Source organism: Poecilia reticulata, linkage group LG2 (genome assembly GCF_000633615.1).
Source record: "Poecilia reticulata strain Guanapo linkage group LG2, Guppy_female_1.0+MT, whole genome shotgun sequence".
Classification (NCBI taxonomy): domain Eukaryota; kingdom Metazoa; phylum Chordata; class Actinopteri; order Cyprinodontiformes; family Poeciliidae; genus Poecilia; species Poecilia reticulata.
Genome location: NC_024332.1, coordinates 17,199,105 through 17,215,759, shown reverse-complemented (window position 1 = coordinate 17,215,759; position 16,655 = coordinate 17,199,105). Strand labels below are relative to the sequence as shown.

At 39.5% G+C, this 16,655-nt stretch overlaps 1 protein-coding gene across 1 annotated transcript in view; it reads left to right on the top strand.

The window, feature by feature from the left end:
- Nucleotides 1–16,655, top strand: part of abi3bpa (ABI family, member 3 (NESH) binding protein a) — a 31,061-nt gene that overhangs the window by 11,668 nt on the left and 2,738 nt on the right. Inside the window, exons 5-15 of the mRNA XM_017309061.1 lie at nucleotides 2,987–3,141; nucleotides 3,321–3,398; nucleotides 4,684–5,706; nucleotides 7,217–7,294; nucleotides 7,675–7,863; nucleotides 8,496–8,564; nucleotides 11,949–12,011; nucleotides 14,280–14,405; nucleotides 14,689–14,778; nucleotides 14,852–15,061; nucleotides 16,220–16,325. Of these exons, the coding sequence (XP_017164550.1) occupies nucleotides 2,987–3,141; nucleotides 3,321–3,398; nucleotides 4,684–5,706; nucleotides 7,217–7,294; nucleotides 7,675–7,863; nucleotides 8,496–8,564; nucleotides 11,949–12,011; nucleotides 14,280–14,405; nucleotides 14,689–14,778; nucleotides 14,852–15,061; nucleotides 16,220–16,325 (2,187 nt within the window). The remainder of the gene's footprint in view (nucleotides 1–2,986; nucleotides 3,142–3,320; nucleotides 3,399–4,683; nucleotides 5,707–7,216; nucleotides 7,295–7,674; nucleotides 7,864–8,495; nucleotides 8,565–11,948; nucleotides 12,012–14,279; nucleotides 14,406–14,688; nucleotides 14,779–14,851; nucleotides 15,062–16,219; nucleotides 16,326–16,655) is intronic.

The window sequence follows — 16,655 nt, the reverse complement described above, 5'->3', positions numbered from 1 at the left end:
TTTATCTCTACTTATCAGTCTCACATTCCAAAATGTGAGACTCTTAAGTATCTTGAGATGGGACACTGGTCCCACAACGTAGACGGGGATCCCAACATTTCTACTTGTCACAGTTTTTTTTTTTTTCTCAGGTTTTTCTTTAATTTAATTTGATGAGGAGATCACAAAATACATGGTGTAGCCATGGTAATTACAGGTGRAAATGGGTTATGCACAGACTCATTCTATAAATTAAAATATTACAGAAAACCCCATTTATTTCAGGAACTTTTTCAATAAGTGAAACACATTATATAGATTAATTACACACAGATGGTTGTTTGAAAGCCTTTATTTCTGTTAATTAGGATGATTTTTCACTTACAGGAAATGAAAATATGACATTTAAATTAGGATAATACATCAGCATCAGACCAGTAAAGAACACATTTAATACAGACATGTGGGCTTAATTAAAAGTATGTTTAATACCTGCCTGCTAAAGGTTATTTTCAAAAAGTGCTTTTAATATGATAAAATGGGCGTCATCTGAATGCATATTCTGGAGGTGACTGCTAATTATTAGATTAAATAAAGTCATTTTTGCTTCATGAAGTTGCAGTGTTATCACTGAATTGACTTCTTTTCYTTTTTGTGATTTTAGAAAAGGTCATCAGAAGAATCTTAAAGTATCCCATCAGCCCKGTGGTATGTAATAAACATGTTTTATACTCCTCCAAAAAAACCAATATTTTAGCATTTTCTTTTTAATATAGCCTTTACTGGCTATTCTGAACTGATGCCAAATGCAGAAAAAAAAAGAAAACAAATAGAGTTTGAAATCAGGCTCACCTCTTCTTCTGCAAATATTAAACAAATAAATGACATTTGAAAACTGGGTGTGTATGCTGAGCAGATGTTCTTGCTGTGGAGTCCGTGTTATAAACTTTAGTGAGCCCATGCTATTCTTGGGCTTGTTGGCTTGTTGATTTTCCATGGAACTGCTAAATGGAAATGACATCAGTGCAGCCACGACTAGCCAAGCCACAGAGCATGGTCTGTATCTCACTCTGCAGTACAAAGAGAGGAAATCAGCAGATAGGTCTAAGAGGACCACATAGTACTTTCTGTCATGTTGTGTGACCGGTCTCAGTGAKAGACCTTTGAACACTCTGCTTCTCTCCGGGGACTCGGAGTCTTGATAAGCTATGCACTGCAGACAAAGAGACAGTTGACCATAAATACTCACATACTGGTGTCTTAAAAAAACWAAACAAATYGCCTCTTCTACCCTTTCTTTTCTTCAGAAAACCTTCACTCCTGCTCCTCCGTCCTTCCAGTTTCCTCTTCAGCAYGGTAAGCCAAGAGAAAAAAGCAGTGTTCTTACAATCTAAAGCACTGAATGTTTAATCCATTGATGGTGTGTCCTCTTTTATACATTTCTGTTTCTCCGTTTCCCTTCGTTTCTAGGCTGAGCTCTGATATGTGGTTTGTTGTGTTGCGGACCAGATCATTTCCTCACGAATTACTTTTTCATGTGCACTCTCTGCAGCAGATGGCTGCTAGATATTCCAAAGCATCATTAGGATGTTGACACACCTCTGTGTGGATTTTGGATGCTTTTAAGGTTTAATGTCTCATCGGGCAACCTCAAACCGATTCARTGACTCAAGTTCAACAACCTGTGAGAGCCGGGCCATCTGTTGCAAGTTGCAGAATAACTTTGGCGAGTGATCATTTATCAATAAGATATAAATATACAATTAAAGAATAAACTCAACACTTTTGGCATGGCTTGTTTGCTTCAGTTAATCAGTCATGTCTCACATTGTTTTAGAGCAGCCTTAATTAGCACTTCTTCCTCTAAAAACATTTTAAGACAGTGTGGGCTTGAGCTGCTATGAGGTTCTCRTTGCATGTTTACTCCWAGTAACGATAAAAAATCTGGCATGATGTAATTGCTTTTCTTTTGAAAATGGGAAAGCGGCAATTATTCCTTCTGCTGCAAGAGATAATATAATATATTGAAGGATTACTTATGAGAAAACTATATGGATGTTTTRATTTTGATGCGAAGGTTTATGCACAAATGCACAATGAACACCCACTACACTGAGCAGTAGTCTTCAGGTGCTTATTGCAGAAATTGTGATTGTGATGTACAAAATGGATATTTTTTTTCTGATTTTTGAACACTTTCATCTTGATTAATTGCTTTCCTAAAAGTTATTATGGCTCTCCTTTAGTTTCTGTTTTTTTTTATTTTTCTGTAGTGTAAACCCATCTGAACTGGTCTTTCTTGCATATAACAGAATAGCTAGGAGCCAGCTGACTGGCAGTGTGCACCACTGGGGAGGAGAAGAGTCCTCCTGTGCTGCTTTTTTCTTCAAAAATCTAGTGAAAAGTCTCCATGCGGTTAGAGAAAAGGACTTTTTAGCATCTCATCAAAAGGGTTTCAAATCTGAGGAATGCTAGGATGATAAATCATTGCAGTTTTGAAATCCTAACTTTTTAAAACCTTCACATACCTCGATGCTAACAACCAGACCTTTCTTCATGGACATGAGTGACTGCTGGCATTTGTATATTTGTTTGCATGAAAAGGCATAAACATTGGGGCCAAAATTTGTCAAATTTGACACAGTTGAAGCAAAAGGTGAGGCGTATCGTCCAGATACGTTTGTACCAGCTGCATTTTTAGCTAGATGAAGACTGCTGCTTTTATTTGAGGACCTCAAACCTCAAACTTCAAACCTAAGCAGCTGACCGCCAGAGTCTTGATAGGAAAAACTGAACATGATTTAGTGACTTAAAAGATTTTCCAGATACTTTAGCATGTGATTATTCAAGCAGAAGTTTGCGGTCATCAAGCCTGGCAGCATTTTAGTTGCAGTGTTTCAATTKTGTAGCATTAAACATGTTTGAAAGTATATTTTCCAGAATGTGSTTTACTACTCCACAGTTTATGCAAAGTAATTATGATGCAGTATTTTGCTGGTTTGGACTAATTAAATGTAGCGCAGCTCCTTAACGAAATACATTCTTTTCTCCTCCTGATTAWCAATGTTCTGTGCTGTTTCTTTTTGTCCCTGTCAGCTTCTAAAAACAGGACRAGGACCAGAGTGTTCGCCTCCAGAATCAAAACCTCACAAACAACTCCTGGTAAAGACTTTTCTGGACCGATTCAGTGGTCAGAGACAACCTTGAGCATTTGAACCGACAATTTAACTTGAATTCTGCACATTTTCTAGCAGGAAATCCTAACTCACTGTTTGCTCTTCGTGCAGGGCATAACAAATATGTTTTTACACAGGTCTGCTAACGCTCACTGTATTTCTCAGCTCCTACAACAGCTGCTAAACAGAAAATTCTGCCAACACCTGGACCAAAACTACGTGTGATCAACAAGCAGCCTATCGGTAAAAAGCTCCTGTTGTTTTGTTTTTTTTAATATTTCATTCTCGCTGTTCTTATGGGAATGATGACAGCCAAGAGGCTTATAGATGCTTTTGTTTTTGAAATAGTTGCTTGAACTGTCCTGTGGATCCGATCTGACTCTACTGAGTCATTTCAGCTGTGTGACGAAAACAAAAATCCCAGCATAARCAAACTTTTGCTGTCGCTCTCAATATTTTACTTTTTATACTGATTTATGTAGCTTAAATTAAAAGCCATAATCTAAGCCTGCAAACCAGGTTTTTAACAATAACTGATAAAGAATGGGAGCTGCTTTCTTTCTGCATTTCCTGTATTCTTTTTGTTCTACCCTAACTTATATCTCAATGTTTCTTGTCCATTTTYTTTAGGATCTACAGTCTAATGTTTGCAACTGATTTGTTTTCCTTTAGTAATTTGCAAGCAGTGGCTGTTTAATTTATGCACAGTCAAAAAAAAACTTCTCCATTTCTTCTGCCTCTGACACAGATGTTTTTTATTTTTTGTTTATTTTTTTAATCTCATCAAAGGGATATTTTTGGACATCATATACTACTTTTTCAATAGCCACCGTTACTTGGTGCAATAAGCATGCAATAAAAGCGACAACAATTGCACAGATTTTGCCCTGGAATGAAACAATTAATAACTTTGGGTACCTGGTGAAAAAGTAAAATAAAACTTGAGCAATTGTTYATCTATAAACCATCCAAAGTGGGCATCTGTGTCATTGTTTTTAAAAGTTTCTCAGTATATATTTAGGCTGCAAGCAATTTTTAAAACAAAACTATAAARTATTTCATTTTACAGTCTTACTGCCCATTCTTTCTTTAAGATCCACTTTGTGTTTCTCTGCCCTCCCTTCTTTTAACAAGGCCTACATCTCACCATRTGGAGTAACCAAGAAGTGATCAGTGAGAAATTATTACTACCTCATATGTCACAGCATTTCAGGGGCATAGCTAATGGATTTCAATGGCGATCACTCATCGGCAACCAGGCCTCTTGCTGAATATATGTGTAACAGCATGGCTCTTARACTACAAATACCTTCAAATGGTTTGCTTATTCTCTTGAAATTGAACCAATCAAGTTTTTGTGTTTCTGTGTGACRTATCAGACTAAAGGTTGACACTTGAGCTTAATGAATTAATTGCAACTACCTTTGTTGTTATTTTATTTTATTTCTTTTTACTAGGCCATCTCTGCCAGTGATCTTGACTTGCGTGTTTCAGCATGATAGCTTCATGGCTATATTTTCTCTCTCAGTCACACACAAACCAGGAAGAGAGGAACTATCCAGACCTGTCTTTACTCCTTTCCCAGAGGCTCCTATGGCTCCAAACGGCCACCCCGAAGGACTAGGTGAAGTTACCATAGCATCTGTGCCAGTATACCAAGGCAAACTGGAATACCGCCAAGACCATCCAAAAGAAATCCCCCCTCCTGAACTTAAAACACAGACTGAACCAAACTCAAAGCACCTGCAGCTCCCACCCCAGCCAACAGCCAAACTTCTCCAGATTACACCGAAACCACTTGATGAAAGCATGTCACAGCCACATACAACATCCCCGAGTGACTTCCAAACCAAACTAGAACCTCAAGTTACAATTCAGCCTGTGCAACAGACTGACTTAATTTCACAACCTAATAAAGAACCAAATTTCCAATCAGTTCCTTGGACAACACCAATGATTCACTCTGAACCAAAGCCACAACCATCAGTCAAGACCAAACCACAGAACGAGCAGCTAATCCAACTGCAAACAAAGACCCAGACCAAACTGCAAGCGCAACTTCAAACAACCACTCTTCCCCTCCCGGTGACGCATCACGAAACCACGCAGTCAGCGCCTCTGTACGTACAGCATGAAGAACCGGCACCGACAGAGGTCCGTCCCGAACGTCCACCTCACACAGATACTAATTTGTTGTTTAAAAATCCACAAACCCCATCACCACACTCACCAAAGACGCCTCAGACACAAACTCAGTTAATCCAACCAACGCAGAAGCCAAAGGCAATACTTCACCAGTCCAAGGCCACCCCACAACATCAGCCCAAGAACCTGGGAAAAAAGCATCAGAAAACTACAAGAAAGCCCAGAATTAAGAACCAACGTGGTGTGGCAAACCTTCAATCACGCCCTCAGACACAGTTTCCAAAAAAGGATCCATTTCAACCCAAAGATCTACCAAAGGAGCATCAGCCAGGATTTCAGATTCGGCCTCAGACCAGGACCAAGACTGATCACTCCAAGGGTTCGTCAAGGAAGACAATTCATAGGGGTAAAGACCCATCGACAGCACAAATACTTCGTTAAAAAATAACACAATGAAGGGGGCATGCCAATCTATATTTGTTTTTTTATTTCTGATTATTATTTCTGATTAGAATTGTAACATCTCCAACTCATATTGAGAAGACGAGATGAGATTTTAGCTATTCTAAATCAAGATTTTTAACAACTGAAAGATGTAGCTGTTAKGTTAGGAAGAGCTGAAGCAAACCAAGTTATCAGCTAACTAWTAGCCAGTCGGAGCATTCTTGATGCGCTAACAAATTCTTTGTAGATCATTTATCACTCTGTGTACCAAGTGTCAAAAAATGCTGCAACACAAACACATGCTGTTAGCCAGCCTGACAAGAAGTCTTTACAGGGTGTTTGCAATAGCAGGTCAGATAACTTCTCTTCTGGAGGACATGCAGATAAGAGCAGCAACCRGACACTCCTACTTGTGAGGTTTTAGGACATCTCCAACAGTGCTTGGGCTAGATCTAGGCTTATCTAGTACTTCTGTAGACTTGAACTGGGCTTCCACTTTTCAAAAATAGTTTCATAGTCAATGTACATAAATTTGCAAAGCAAAACTCTAAGCCAGGGGGTTTTATATTTRGGCCTTTAGGGTTGGTGTTCTGCATCTTTTGAATGTGTCCCTTCTTCAACAATCAAATAWGTCAAATAAGTAGTTAATTAGCAGGACTCTGTATAGCTTGACTTCATACTGAGGAGGCAATTCAGCCATTTCATTCAGAAGTGTTGGACCAGGGATACAGCTAAAGGCTGAAGTCCGCAACTTCGGTGTTTCCCAAACCTGGTCCTCAAGGCACACTGACCTGCGTGTTTTAGATGTTTCCCTGCTTCAACACACCCCATTCAGATGACTGCTTAACAGCAGAAACCTGTTAAGCAGCCGTCAATTGAAATAATTTGTTAGATATGAATTGACGATTTTTTTAAAAATGAAAAGCTGGTGGATATTAGTATTTGTCAATAAGAAAAAAAAAACAACAACTTTTATTTTGCCAGAAGCARCAGCCTTGTTTTCCTTTATGTTGTCTACAGACGCATTTCTTGCCAAATGGTAAACCGGTCATACGCTTCAATGACAACTGCAAATAGTTGCCCATACCAAACATTTCATTTACCAAAMTTWYTCCTATTTCAGACTGTATTTACTGGTGTGGATCTAGTCCATCTAAAAGTTGGAAATGTCTCCTAAAAACCACCTTTTCTTCCTTTGAGATGTGATTTAAATACTTTATTTYTGTGATGTGTGTTGCCATGGTTAGGCTTGYTCTTTGTCTTCCAAATCRTCTCATTACAAACACCCAGTGAGGTCACTCTGTCACTAGAACAAGCCGAATCAAGTATCCACACCTYGTTACACACTATRAAACTAACCGTTTGTGGGGTATTTTTTTACACAAAGGAAAAAAGGGTATGCCCCCTTTAKAATGTGCTGCAATACATACCAATGTCATCCAAGATAAATTAGTACGTTTTCTTTCATACAGCTCCTAGTCATCCAGAAGAGGGCAAACCTCTGTCAGGACCCGGCCTGGCCACAGAGAAGGCTGGTAGTTACAATCTTGGTAAAGTGCCATGCCAAGTTCATGTCTCATCACCATTTCAGCTTTTTTTTTGTCACGTCGCGGAGCACTGTGTTTCCCCCGCCTCCATCTCCATCCTGCCAGCCCACACACCCCACCCCATTGTCGTGAATGTTTCCATGTTTGTGTCCATTTGCAGCAAGGTTGTTTCACACTTGACCTCTCTTAACCACACCAGTCTGGCAAGCTTTGGATCTTATTTTTATTTATTTATTTTTATTTATTTTTTTTTTTTTGCCTTTCTGTCATTTCCTCCACTGTCCACAGGGCTATAATTGATTTTCACTTTAGCGATTTGAATATTTGTTGGCGTTTTCATGCTTTAAGGTTGATCCTCTGTAATTTTCTCTCTGATCCTCTAGGTTCTGGCTCCAGCCGATCATCCACTGCTGAAGTTCCCCATTCTCCCATTAGCTCATCGGTTCCCACAGGAGGAAGAAATGCCACTGTGACTCGCAACCGTGATCCTTCTCATTCCAGTARTCCTGGTGTCAGATCATTTTCTCCRTCCAAGACAGCCACCTCCTCTCACACTTCCAACACACCTGGCGGTAATGCTTGTTCCCCTTCTCCCCAAGCAGCTTCTTCGTCTACAGCTGAGCACACAGAGGAAAAACAATCTCTTTTCCTATTTATTTAGCCGCACGAAACTGCTTTGAACCACTCTCTCCTCGTCGTAATCTCTTCTGCTCCACCTTTTCTCGAAAATATAAGCGCTCCCTACACTCAACATGTGATTGCTATACTTTTCTGAGCTCCTCTAGAACTGTCAAAGAGCTTGTGGTCATTAACATGATTTATGGTTTCTTTTTGTTCAAGTTGGAAGTCTGGCCACCACAACTGGCCTGGCCGCACCACATCTTACAGTCACTACGCCAAGTCCAACACTGTGCAGACATTACAGTTGCCACAGCTCTTACTCCCATCTATTCTTGGGCTCTTTCTCTCTGCAAGTTGTGGGCAATTGAGCAGAGAATGTAAAATTACAAGAACTTCAAGCTTTGACACCTTGGCTTTTCCATTTGTACATCCAGTAAAAAGAGACTGAAAGCACAAATCTATCAAGATTTATTTATTTTTTTTCAATTTGCCTTTTAATACCAGTAGAACACAAAGTATTTTCTCCCTTTTTTGACTTTCTTTTCACTTGTTTTTGTCATAACCAACATTTCTCTCCCTTCAGCAGCCAATGGGGCACATCATAGGGGCAATGCTCTTCCTAAACCTGACGCATGGTCAAGAGAAAAACCTGGTAAAGATACGCCTTGAAACTTACCAAAAGAGACAATCATATTCTGTCAGAGGGCCACGCTGATCTGTGCTTTTGCACCAGCTGTCTCATGCTTTGCTATTTCTCTGTTTGAATCACCACCTATGTTTGTGTAGTCGCTGCAATTTAAACTTGACTGGGACTGAAGCCATTTATAATTTTAACCCAAACCCACTATTTACATGCATAATGTAAAAAGACTCAAGCTTTTTTTTTTTTTTTTTGTCATTAAGTCAGATCACAGTTTTCTGTGTTAGTTTGGTAACAATTGCTAAAAGCCAGAATAATGAGAAAGAGGATTTTCACAAGATTTATTTTTACCTATTTGAAATTCAGAAGTTTACATACATTGATTACTTTGTCTCTAAATAGTTTGTGAAAGACCAGGCCATGTCATGTCTTTGTAAGCTTCTTATATCTGAGTTAAGTAGAGGCACATCTGGTGTTAAGTATTTTAATGCAATACCACAAATGCACTGCTTTCTTGTGCAACAAAAAACAAACAAACAAACAAAAAAAAAGAAATCAACCAAGATATTAGGAAAAGAATTATGGACCTCCACAATTTCCAGATGCCCAAAGATTAATTAAGTAAWTACAGGCTGCAATCATGTAATAGTATGCTGGGGAATCAAGCAGATTGGTTCTGTGTTTGTGTTTTAGTTTCTAACTATGTACAGTAGTCTTAAAATAAAGATAAAAAATGTTGTGAAATTGCTGAAGCTAGTAATAAAAAGAGGAAAAAGAAAGAAGCTTTTTACCTTAAATTCAATCTTGGGCACAAATCAACTCGCCTTAAGCATAAAAGCAAGGCAGGTTTTGGAGCGGCCATCACAGATACCTGATCTTAATCCCCTGATTTGTGAGCACATCTGAGAAGGTGTGTGGGATTCAAACCTGACTCTGCAGCACCGGTTCTGTCAGGGGGAATTGGACAAAACTGCAGCTAAATATTGTGAGAAGCTTAGAAACTTGGAAAAGCAAAAAAACACATCAACATTCAACCCAATTTACATGGAAATGTATGTAAACTCCTGACTTTGAAGAAAATTAAAACACATTTGCTGCAAAAAACCTGTTTAGCAAATGAAAATGAGCAATGTAATCCCAACTGGTCTAAAAGAGAAAATGAATACTTGTTTTCAACTCTACTCTGGCCATTTTAGTGTCTTGTCCATCTTTTATGATTATCCTGAAAATATTTAGCAGACGTTTTAAAAAATATAACCCTTTATTTGGTCAATCACATAGTTTCCATTCTGCCAGACAGGCTCTGGTAATTAGTTTTACTGAATTTAGCACATCAGTACAAATTGTGTTAATGGTTACGCCTTACCATTAACACAATTTGGAGCCGCACAGAGAGATTGAGCTTCAGTCCCGGATCGAATCACAGCTGGTGTGTGTTATTGCTGGAAACTTGGACAGTTTCAGAGGTCTTCAAGGAGTCGAAAGGCTCACTGGAAGCAGTTCTACAGAAAGAAAGGGTTGGGGGTTTTTTTCCCCCCTGCAAGTCCTGCACATGCAAGCGACTGTTTACGCACTAAAAGTCTGGGCACCCAACTTCTTTAATATTAAAAGCAAACGTGTTCATCTTTTCAATTGAAGAGTTAAAGATTTCTAAATCCTCACTAAGACTTGCATTTAGAAACTTGTGATTTTGGGAAGWTAGTAGCTTGCTTTAGATTCTTTAGGCTTTGCTTTAGTTTGTTTATTTCAGTTTTTTAACATCTTTGAGTCCTCTTGGATCTACTGTGCTTCAGTCCTGTTTGGAAATGTTATTTTGGTGTTGAAGCGTTTAATCCAGAGCTTTTTTTGTGTTTTGTTTCTTAAAGTTTTCAGTACATTTGTTGATAGTGTTCGTCCGTGCATCAGTGCTTTGCCATCTTTGCTCCCTAGATTGACAGCATTACACACAAGTTACCCAAAACTTCATGTTTTTTTCTGATAGTTGCTACACAATGATTCTTAATGTGTCCAAATAAAATACATACAGCAACATGTTAATATCTTTTCATGCCAAAGACAATTGATGATATGTACAACAACCCCCAAAAATATAATTTTAATACCATAATTGTCCATATGAARCAATTTTAAAGGCAATATCGTTTTAAATGTATTCAAAACTCTATCCTTMTTTTTGTGTATTGGTGTGTTTTATATCCAGAAGAATATGCTAAAAATCCCTGTGTTTGGACTGAATGTGTGTTTTAGAGCCAACCAGAAAATGAGTAGATCTTCTGAGAGAAACCAGTGCTCCCGTCATCGCTGCTGTTTTAGCTCCGRACCTAAAGTCTTTGACGCTTCACATGTCCAGTCCACTCATTCAGGGCCACCGCAAACCAAATACCGTTTGCTCCAGAAACTGTATACCAGCCGTGTCACTGGCGTCACATTTTCTKCACCGCAGAGGCTACATWTTACCAGACTGATCATGGCATCGCACACCAAGATGCTTTTTTGACTGTGCTGGTTTTTGTTTGTTTCTGGGCTGGAATTTAAATCGCTGCATCCAGACCATACGACTGGACGTCATATGCAAGCAGATGGTTGCCGTCAGCTGAGAGCTGGCAAACTGCTTGCTCAGTTTTTGTCGACGTTATCAAACCTTTTGTCCTGGCAGTCGGTTGCAGAGGAGATGAAACAGATTCAAGAAAAATATGTAACTGGCCTCACTACATATTTTCKTATCTTGTCAACTTCCTGACATTTATTGAATCTCCAAGATATGAAATGATAAGTTATGAAAGGAGTGCATGCTCTTCAAGCAAATGTCAACGATGTTCTCTTTGACTAATTTAGAACATGTAACATGTCAAGCACCCTTGTGGCTTTATGCCTTTCATGGGGTTCTGTACTTATTTGGTATAATTTTTCTCTTAAAAAAACAAAACAAACAAAACTACTCACTGACTTTAATGAGGCCAACATTTTTATTGTTGTACGTTTTCTGTGAAACCGGGGCTATTATTCATTTCTTGTTTGTTCTTCTGAGTCATGGTGAAAATGTGTTTACATTCTGTTTTATAGTTTTATAGCTTAAGGTAATTTTAATGACTCAAAGGTTACAGTGGTGCTTTGTCGTTATTTAATGCAAAGTAGCTTTTAACGTGAGTTGTTCCCGGTTGCTTCCCTGTTGCTTCTTGTGTGTGTGTTGTGCACTTGTGTTTTTTTCCAGCTCAGAGTCCTTCTGAAGACTTCTGCCTGTCTGAATGCACTCCTCTTTCCCTTCTTTAACCATCGTTGCACTTTGTAGACTTTAACAACACTTCTTTTCAGATTCTCTGCGTTGGCCATCTGTTATTCTGCTTCCTTTGTGAGTTTAGCCTCAAACAAGCTCTTGTTTCCCACAATTTCCTGCAGTTCAGAGACCCCCTGTTCCTGGCAACAAGAGACCAAACCTGGTGGGGAAAGCAAGTGATCACGGTGAGGACCTTAAAAAAAAAGTGTTTTTTCATTTTGTTTTGTTCAAGCTCAAACCGCCCATGCATCGGGTTCAGAAAGGGACAGAAAGTGACTGTCCACAGTTCTTGTGATTTAACAACATGCAAAAATGACGAACAATGCACTCAGTTGTGTTTGATAATGTGTTGGACTTATGTTGCAGTAATATAAAAAATTCCCTGCCCACTGGAATGAAAGTTGCAGACGTGTAAGGRGGTAGTTGCATGAGCTCCAAAGCTTTAGAGTGTCTCATGTGGACACGTCTTCCACATGATTCCTCTTTGGTCTTTGAGATGTTGACCAGTAATTAATGCTGCGCAAACATTGGGATCAGATGAGTAACAGGCTGCTTGCAARGGGTCAGAACATCCCGACCTTTAAGGTGTGCAACCAGAGCAATGCAGTGTGTTGTTGAAAAGTGCCACACTTGAGCTGGTTTGAAAATGTATCAGTGTCAGCAGAAAAGAGAAAGAAGTTACTGTAAAACAAAGCCCTGGAAGAGAACTGTATTTAAAACAAGAGGCGGGTAGAATAGTCCAGATTTGAACTCAAGTAAGAGTAGCATTACTTCACCATGTTTTTACGCAAGTAAAGGTAAAAAGTAGCCGTGCGAGAAGTCACTTCGGTAAAAAGAAAAAAATCAATTGGTAAAAAGGCTACTTACGCGATCAAAACACCAATCATTTAATATTGGTATTTCAAAGATCAAAATTAAACTAATTCATATAAATGACATACTTATAAAATAACAAAATCAGGAAAAAGGGGGCAAAAAATACAATTGAGTTTTTTTTATATAAAACTTTAACAAAGACTGCAGATGTGTGTCTGCGTCAGGTGGATTTTTGACTAAAACAAACTTGTTCTTCTTTCTGTGAAGTTGTTCAGTGGGTTGAGTATCGAGAAATTTACTAAAGTAAGAGTAGCGATACTTGTGTTTACATTACTCAAGTAAAAGTATAAAATACAGCATAGTAAAAAAATACTCCTAGAAGTACTTTTTATTAAAAGGTTATTCAAGTAAATGTAACTAGTTACTGTTCAACTCTGTTTAAAACCAAGAGCTACTTAACTTTATATTACTGAAAACACCTGTTGTAGTTTAGAGATTAAAATGTCCTACTGAAAGTTGGAGAGGTTATGTAGCAGATCATAAAAAGTTTAAATGCTGGTATGTGAATGCTGTTATTCATGTATTTGGCAACCATATCAAGAAGTGTGAAGCTTGTTTCCTATAAGAATGGCTTTGCCTTACAGGCAAACAGAAGTTGATCCAGTTTGTCTGACATCAGGYYCGATACACAATATTCTCTCGCCACATTTGGAAAGCCCAGTCAACATAGCCATTGATATGTAATCTCTCGGGTCCCACGCAGGAGACTTTACTTTWTTGGGTGGGGTTGGAATTATTGTGAAGTCTTTCTATTATCAGATGAAGCAAGAGTCCAAAAGGCGATGGGACAGCCTGGTGACCACTCCACGTACCTGAGCGGAGCAGAGATTGGCTCTGTGCGAGATGGCAGTCACCAGCTGTTCATGGATAGTGAGAACCTGGAGAYTGGAGTTTRAGTTGGAGGAGTCTGGGTGGTCGATGTGTTGCCAATATCAAAAGTTTTAACTCCTCTGTGAGAGATGTACTCTGAAAACAAAGGTTTTATGGCTGTTCTCTTGTCTTGTCCTTTGATTTTGCTCTTAGTCCTCCAGGTAGAAAAATCTGTATTTTCAGTCTTTTCTTAAAGTCTCTGAAGTCTCTGAACTTAAATTACAATCAGCCTCAGATACTAACCCTAGTTTTTCCCACTGACATTCACTCCTTAAATGACCCAAAATTCAGATTTTTACCAGAGTTGAAACCACAGTATCTCTCTAAATGCTGCGCAGTTKGAAACTACCCTCTCTTGAAGTAGTTTTCAATTAAGTGCTACCTGATGGAAACAAGGCATTTATCTTCAAATCACAGTTCCTGTTGGCCATTTTGCTATGCCTACAKGGCAACAAAGCAAGCGTAACTGGGTTTGTATTAATCAATCTACGCACGCTTTGTTTCAGAAGAAAATTTCAACCAGGTMTCTTCCTCAAGGCGTCTGAGGGGCCATGACTCAACACTTTATCTTTTCGTCCCAGGAATGGGCTGCTGATTGGCTCACCGAGGGCGGCCAGAGCAGATGGATCACAACAGTGCATGGCTGCGAGTCACATRACGTGGGAGAAAAACTGATCTGTTTTCCTCTCGCTGCACTCTGTCCTCAGATAAACCTATGGATCTGAAGCAAAGAGGCAAGGAGTCCACCTTAAAGTCATTYCWGCCAGTCACACCGAAGCCGAAGCCCAAACACCAGCAGCAGCAGACGACCACAGTGGTCCCAGTAGTTAACAGTAAGTGCTACGTCCTTTTTTTAAACGATTCGCATGAGCCGTAGCATGTACAAAACACGATCCAGAGASTTTCATGTTTGCCCATTTAAACATAGCCATGAGYGACAGAAAAAAAAAGAAACACATTTGAATTTCGGAGATCTGAGTGTAGACCATAGCAGGTGTTGTGCTGGGTGGTTGCAGACAAAGGCCAAGGCTGTAAAATAGGAGGACACAAAGAGCTGCCAGGGACTGCTGGCTGACCCCAACTAACCCCACCTCCCATCTGTTGTTGCCTTTCTAGGCAGTCGTTATGATCTAAATGAAAACTCCTCCATATTCAGCTCCATGCCTGCATCAGAGGTAGACATCATGGGCAAGAAGCGCTTCATAGGTAAGGTTTTTATCGGGACTGTTTTGCGGCATTAAAAAAGGAAAACCAATACTCTTTCTGTTCCTGTTCACAGCWCCTCATGTCATCTACAAGACGGACAAGAAGCCAGATGAGCCGTGCTCCATCACCTCCTCAATGGCTTATTTCCCTGATGAGGAAAGCAGCGATGTGAACGTCACCGGTCCTCCTCGCACACCGCCATCCAACCTCACCGTGGTTACTGTGGAGGGCTGCCCGTCCTTTGTCATTCTGGACTGGGAGAAATCTGATAATGAAACCAGAGGTACACAGGAGGAACTGTCTTGGGTATTGGGTTGAATTTAGTGACAATGTGAAATATGGACAGTAACARAGCAAAGGGACAGGCAAAGTGTTCAGCCCCACTGCGTGAATACATTCCTGGAACCGTCTGTCACATCTGTCAAAGCTCCAAGTTAGAAGATACTTCTATACCAGCCTCCCAAAATGGAGACCGAAAAAGGTCCTAATTTCTAAAATAGCCCAGGATCAAAGATAATTTAGTTGTGTTTACTTCTGGACTTTGACTTGGCCATTCTAACACATGCTTCAATTCCATTGTAACTCTGGCTCTACTTTTAGGGTCGTTGACCATCATTAGACAGCCTTATTTCCCTTGCTGAAGAAATGTAACCCATAGAATGTTTTACTCTAAAGATGGGGTGAGATGTTCAGTGTTCTGGAGACGACTACGGAGCCASTAGAGATGATATTGGAAAGAAGAATTTCACTTAAAATGAAGAAAATTACGGCCAACCTAGACCGTCCTCGTCACGAGACTGAAAAACTTCACCTTCAGTCAGAGGCTTCTTCATATTTGCCTCTACTTTGAAGAATCTTGAGTTACAACATTTAATTTCCATTTGGGATCAATGAAGTATTTTTGAATTGAATTGGATTTGAATGTAGGCCAGCATGTTCTGTTCCTCTCATCTGGCCAGTGTGTATTTCCACGTGTTTACTTCATCGTCAATGTGAGGTTGTGGCAGACTATAAATTTGACTTATTTCTTTCTCATAGCTAGTCTTTGTTATATTTAGACAAAACAGGAACCTAAGATTCATATTCGAGAAAGGACGAGGAAATCAACTCRTTGAGACAAATGTTGAATCAGTAAACACGGTYGTTTGAGTTTGAGATTTGACTTGCGACAAGTTATTAAAGGTWATCAAACAATCCCAACTATTTCTAACTGGTTAAAWGCGATTTCTGTCTTACTTKAATACGTATTTTGACATGTAAGGAAAATTTTAATAATAAGAATAAATGAATCACTTCATCAAGTGAAGGAAATGTTTGTATGCGTGTGAGAAATTCATTCTTTGATTCAGACCCTCACACCATTTTCTATCCTCCTTCAAATACTTGGTTAAAATGAACAACGTCTGACATGTCAAAACTGTTTCTTTGACTTGTTTATCAGAGTATGAGGTGGTATCAACAACCACCGGACCGAATGGACAGGAAGTGTCCATCCTGACGACCAATCAGACTCACACAGCCGTTGAGAATCTCACACCAGACAGCAGGTACGCCGCAGACACTTGATGCATTATCCATCCTACGTCCGGTCAGTTTTAAATACAGTCAGGAATTACACTGACGAGGCTYGATGTCGATTGTAACTCAAAAGAAATCCAAATTCTTTGTTTTTGCATTGAAACATATTTGGTCTGCGCACAGACGAAACATGTTCTCAGTCACACCAAAGCCAAGGAAACATGTGGCGATTAAGTGGGTCGCTGATTTTTAAACTAGATCCTAGAATCTCTGGCCGCTCACCAGAACCCGTCTGGGTTGGGTTAGTTTGGCAGGTCGTTGCCAACACATGTGAATGCAGCATGTGGATGGAGTGAGTG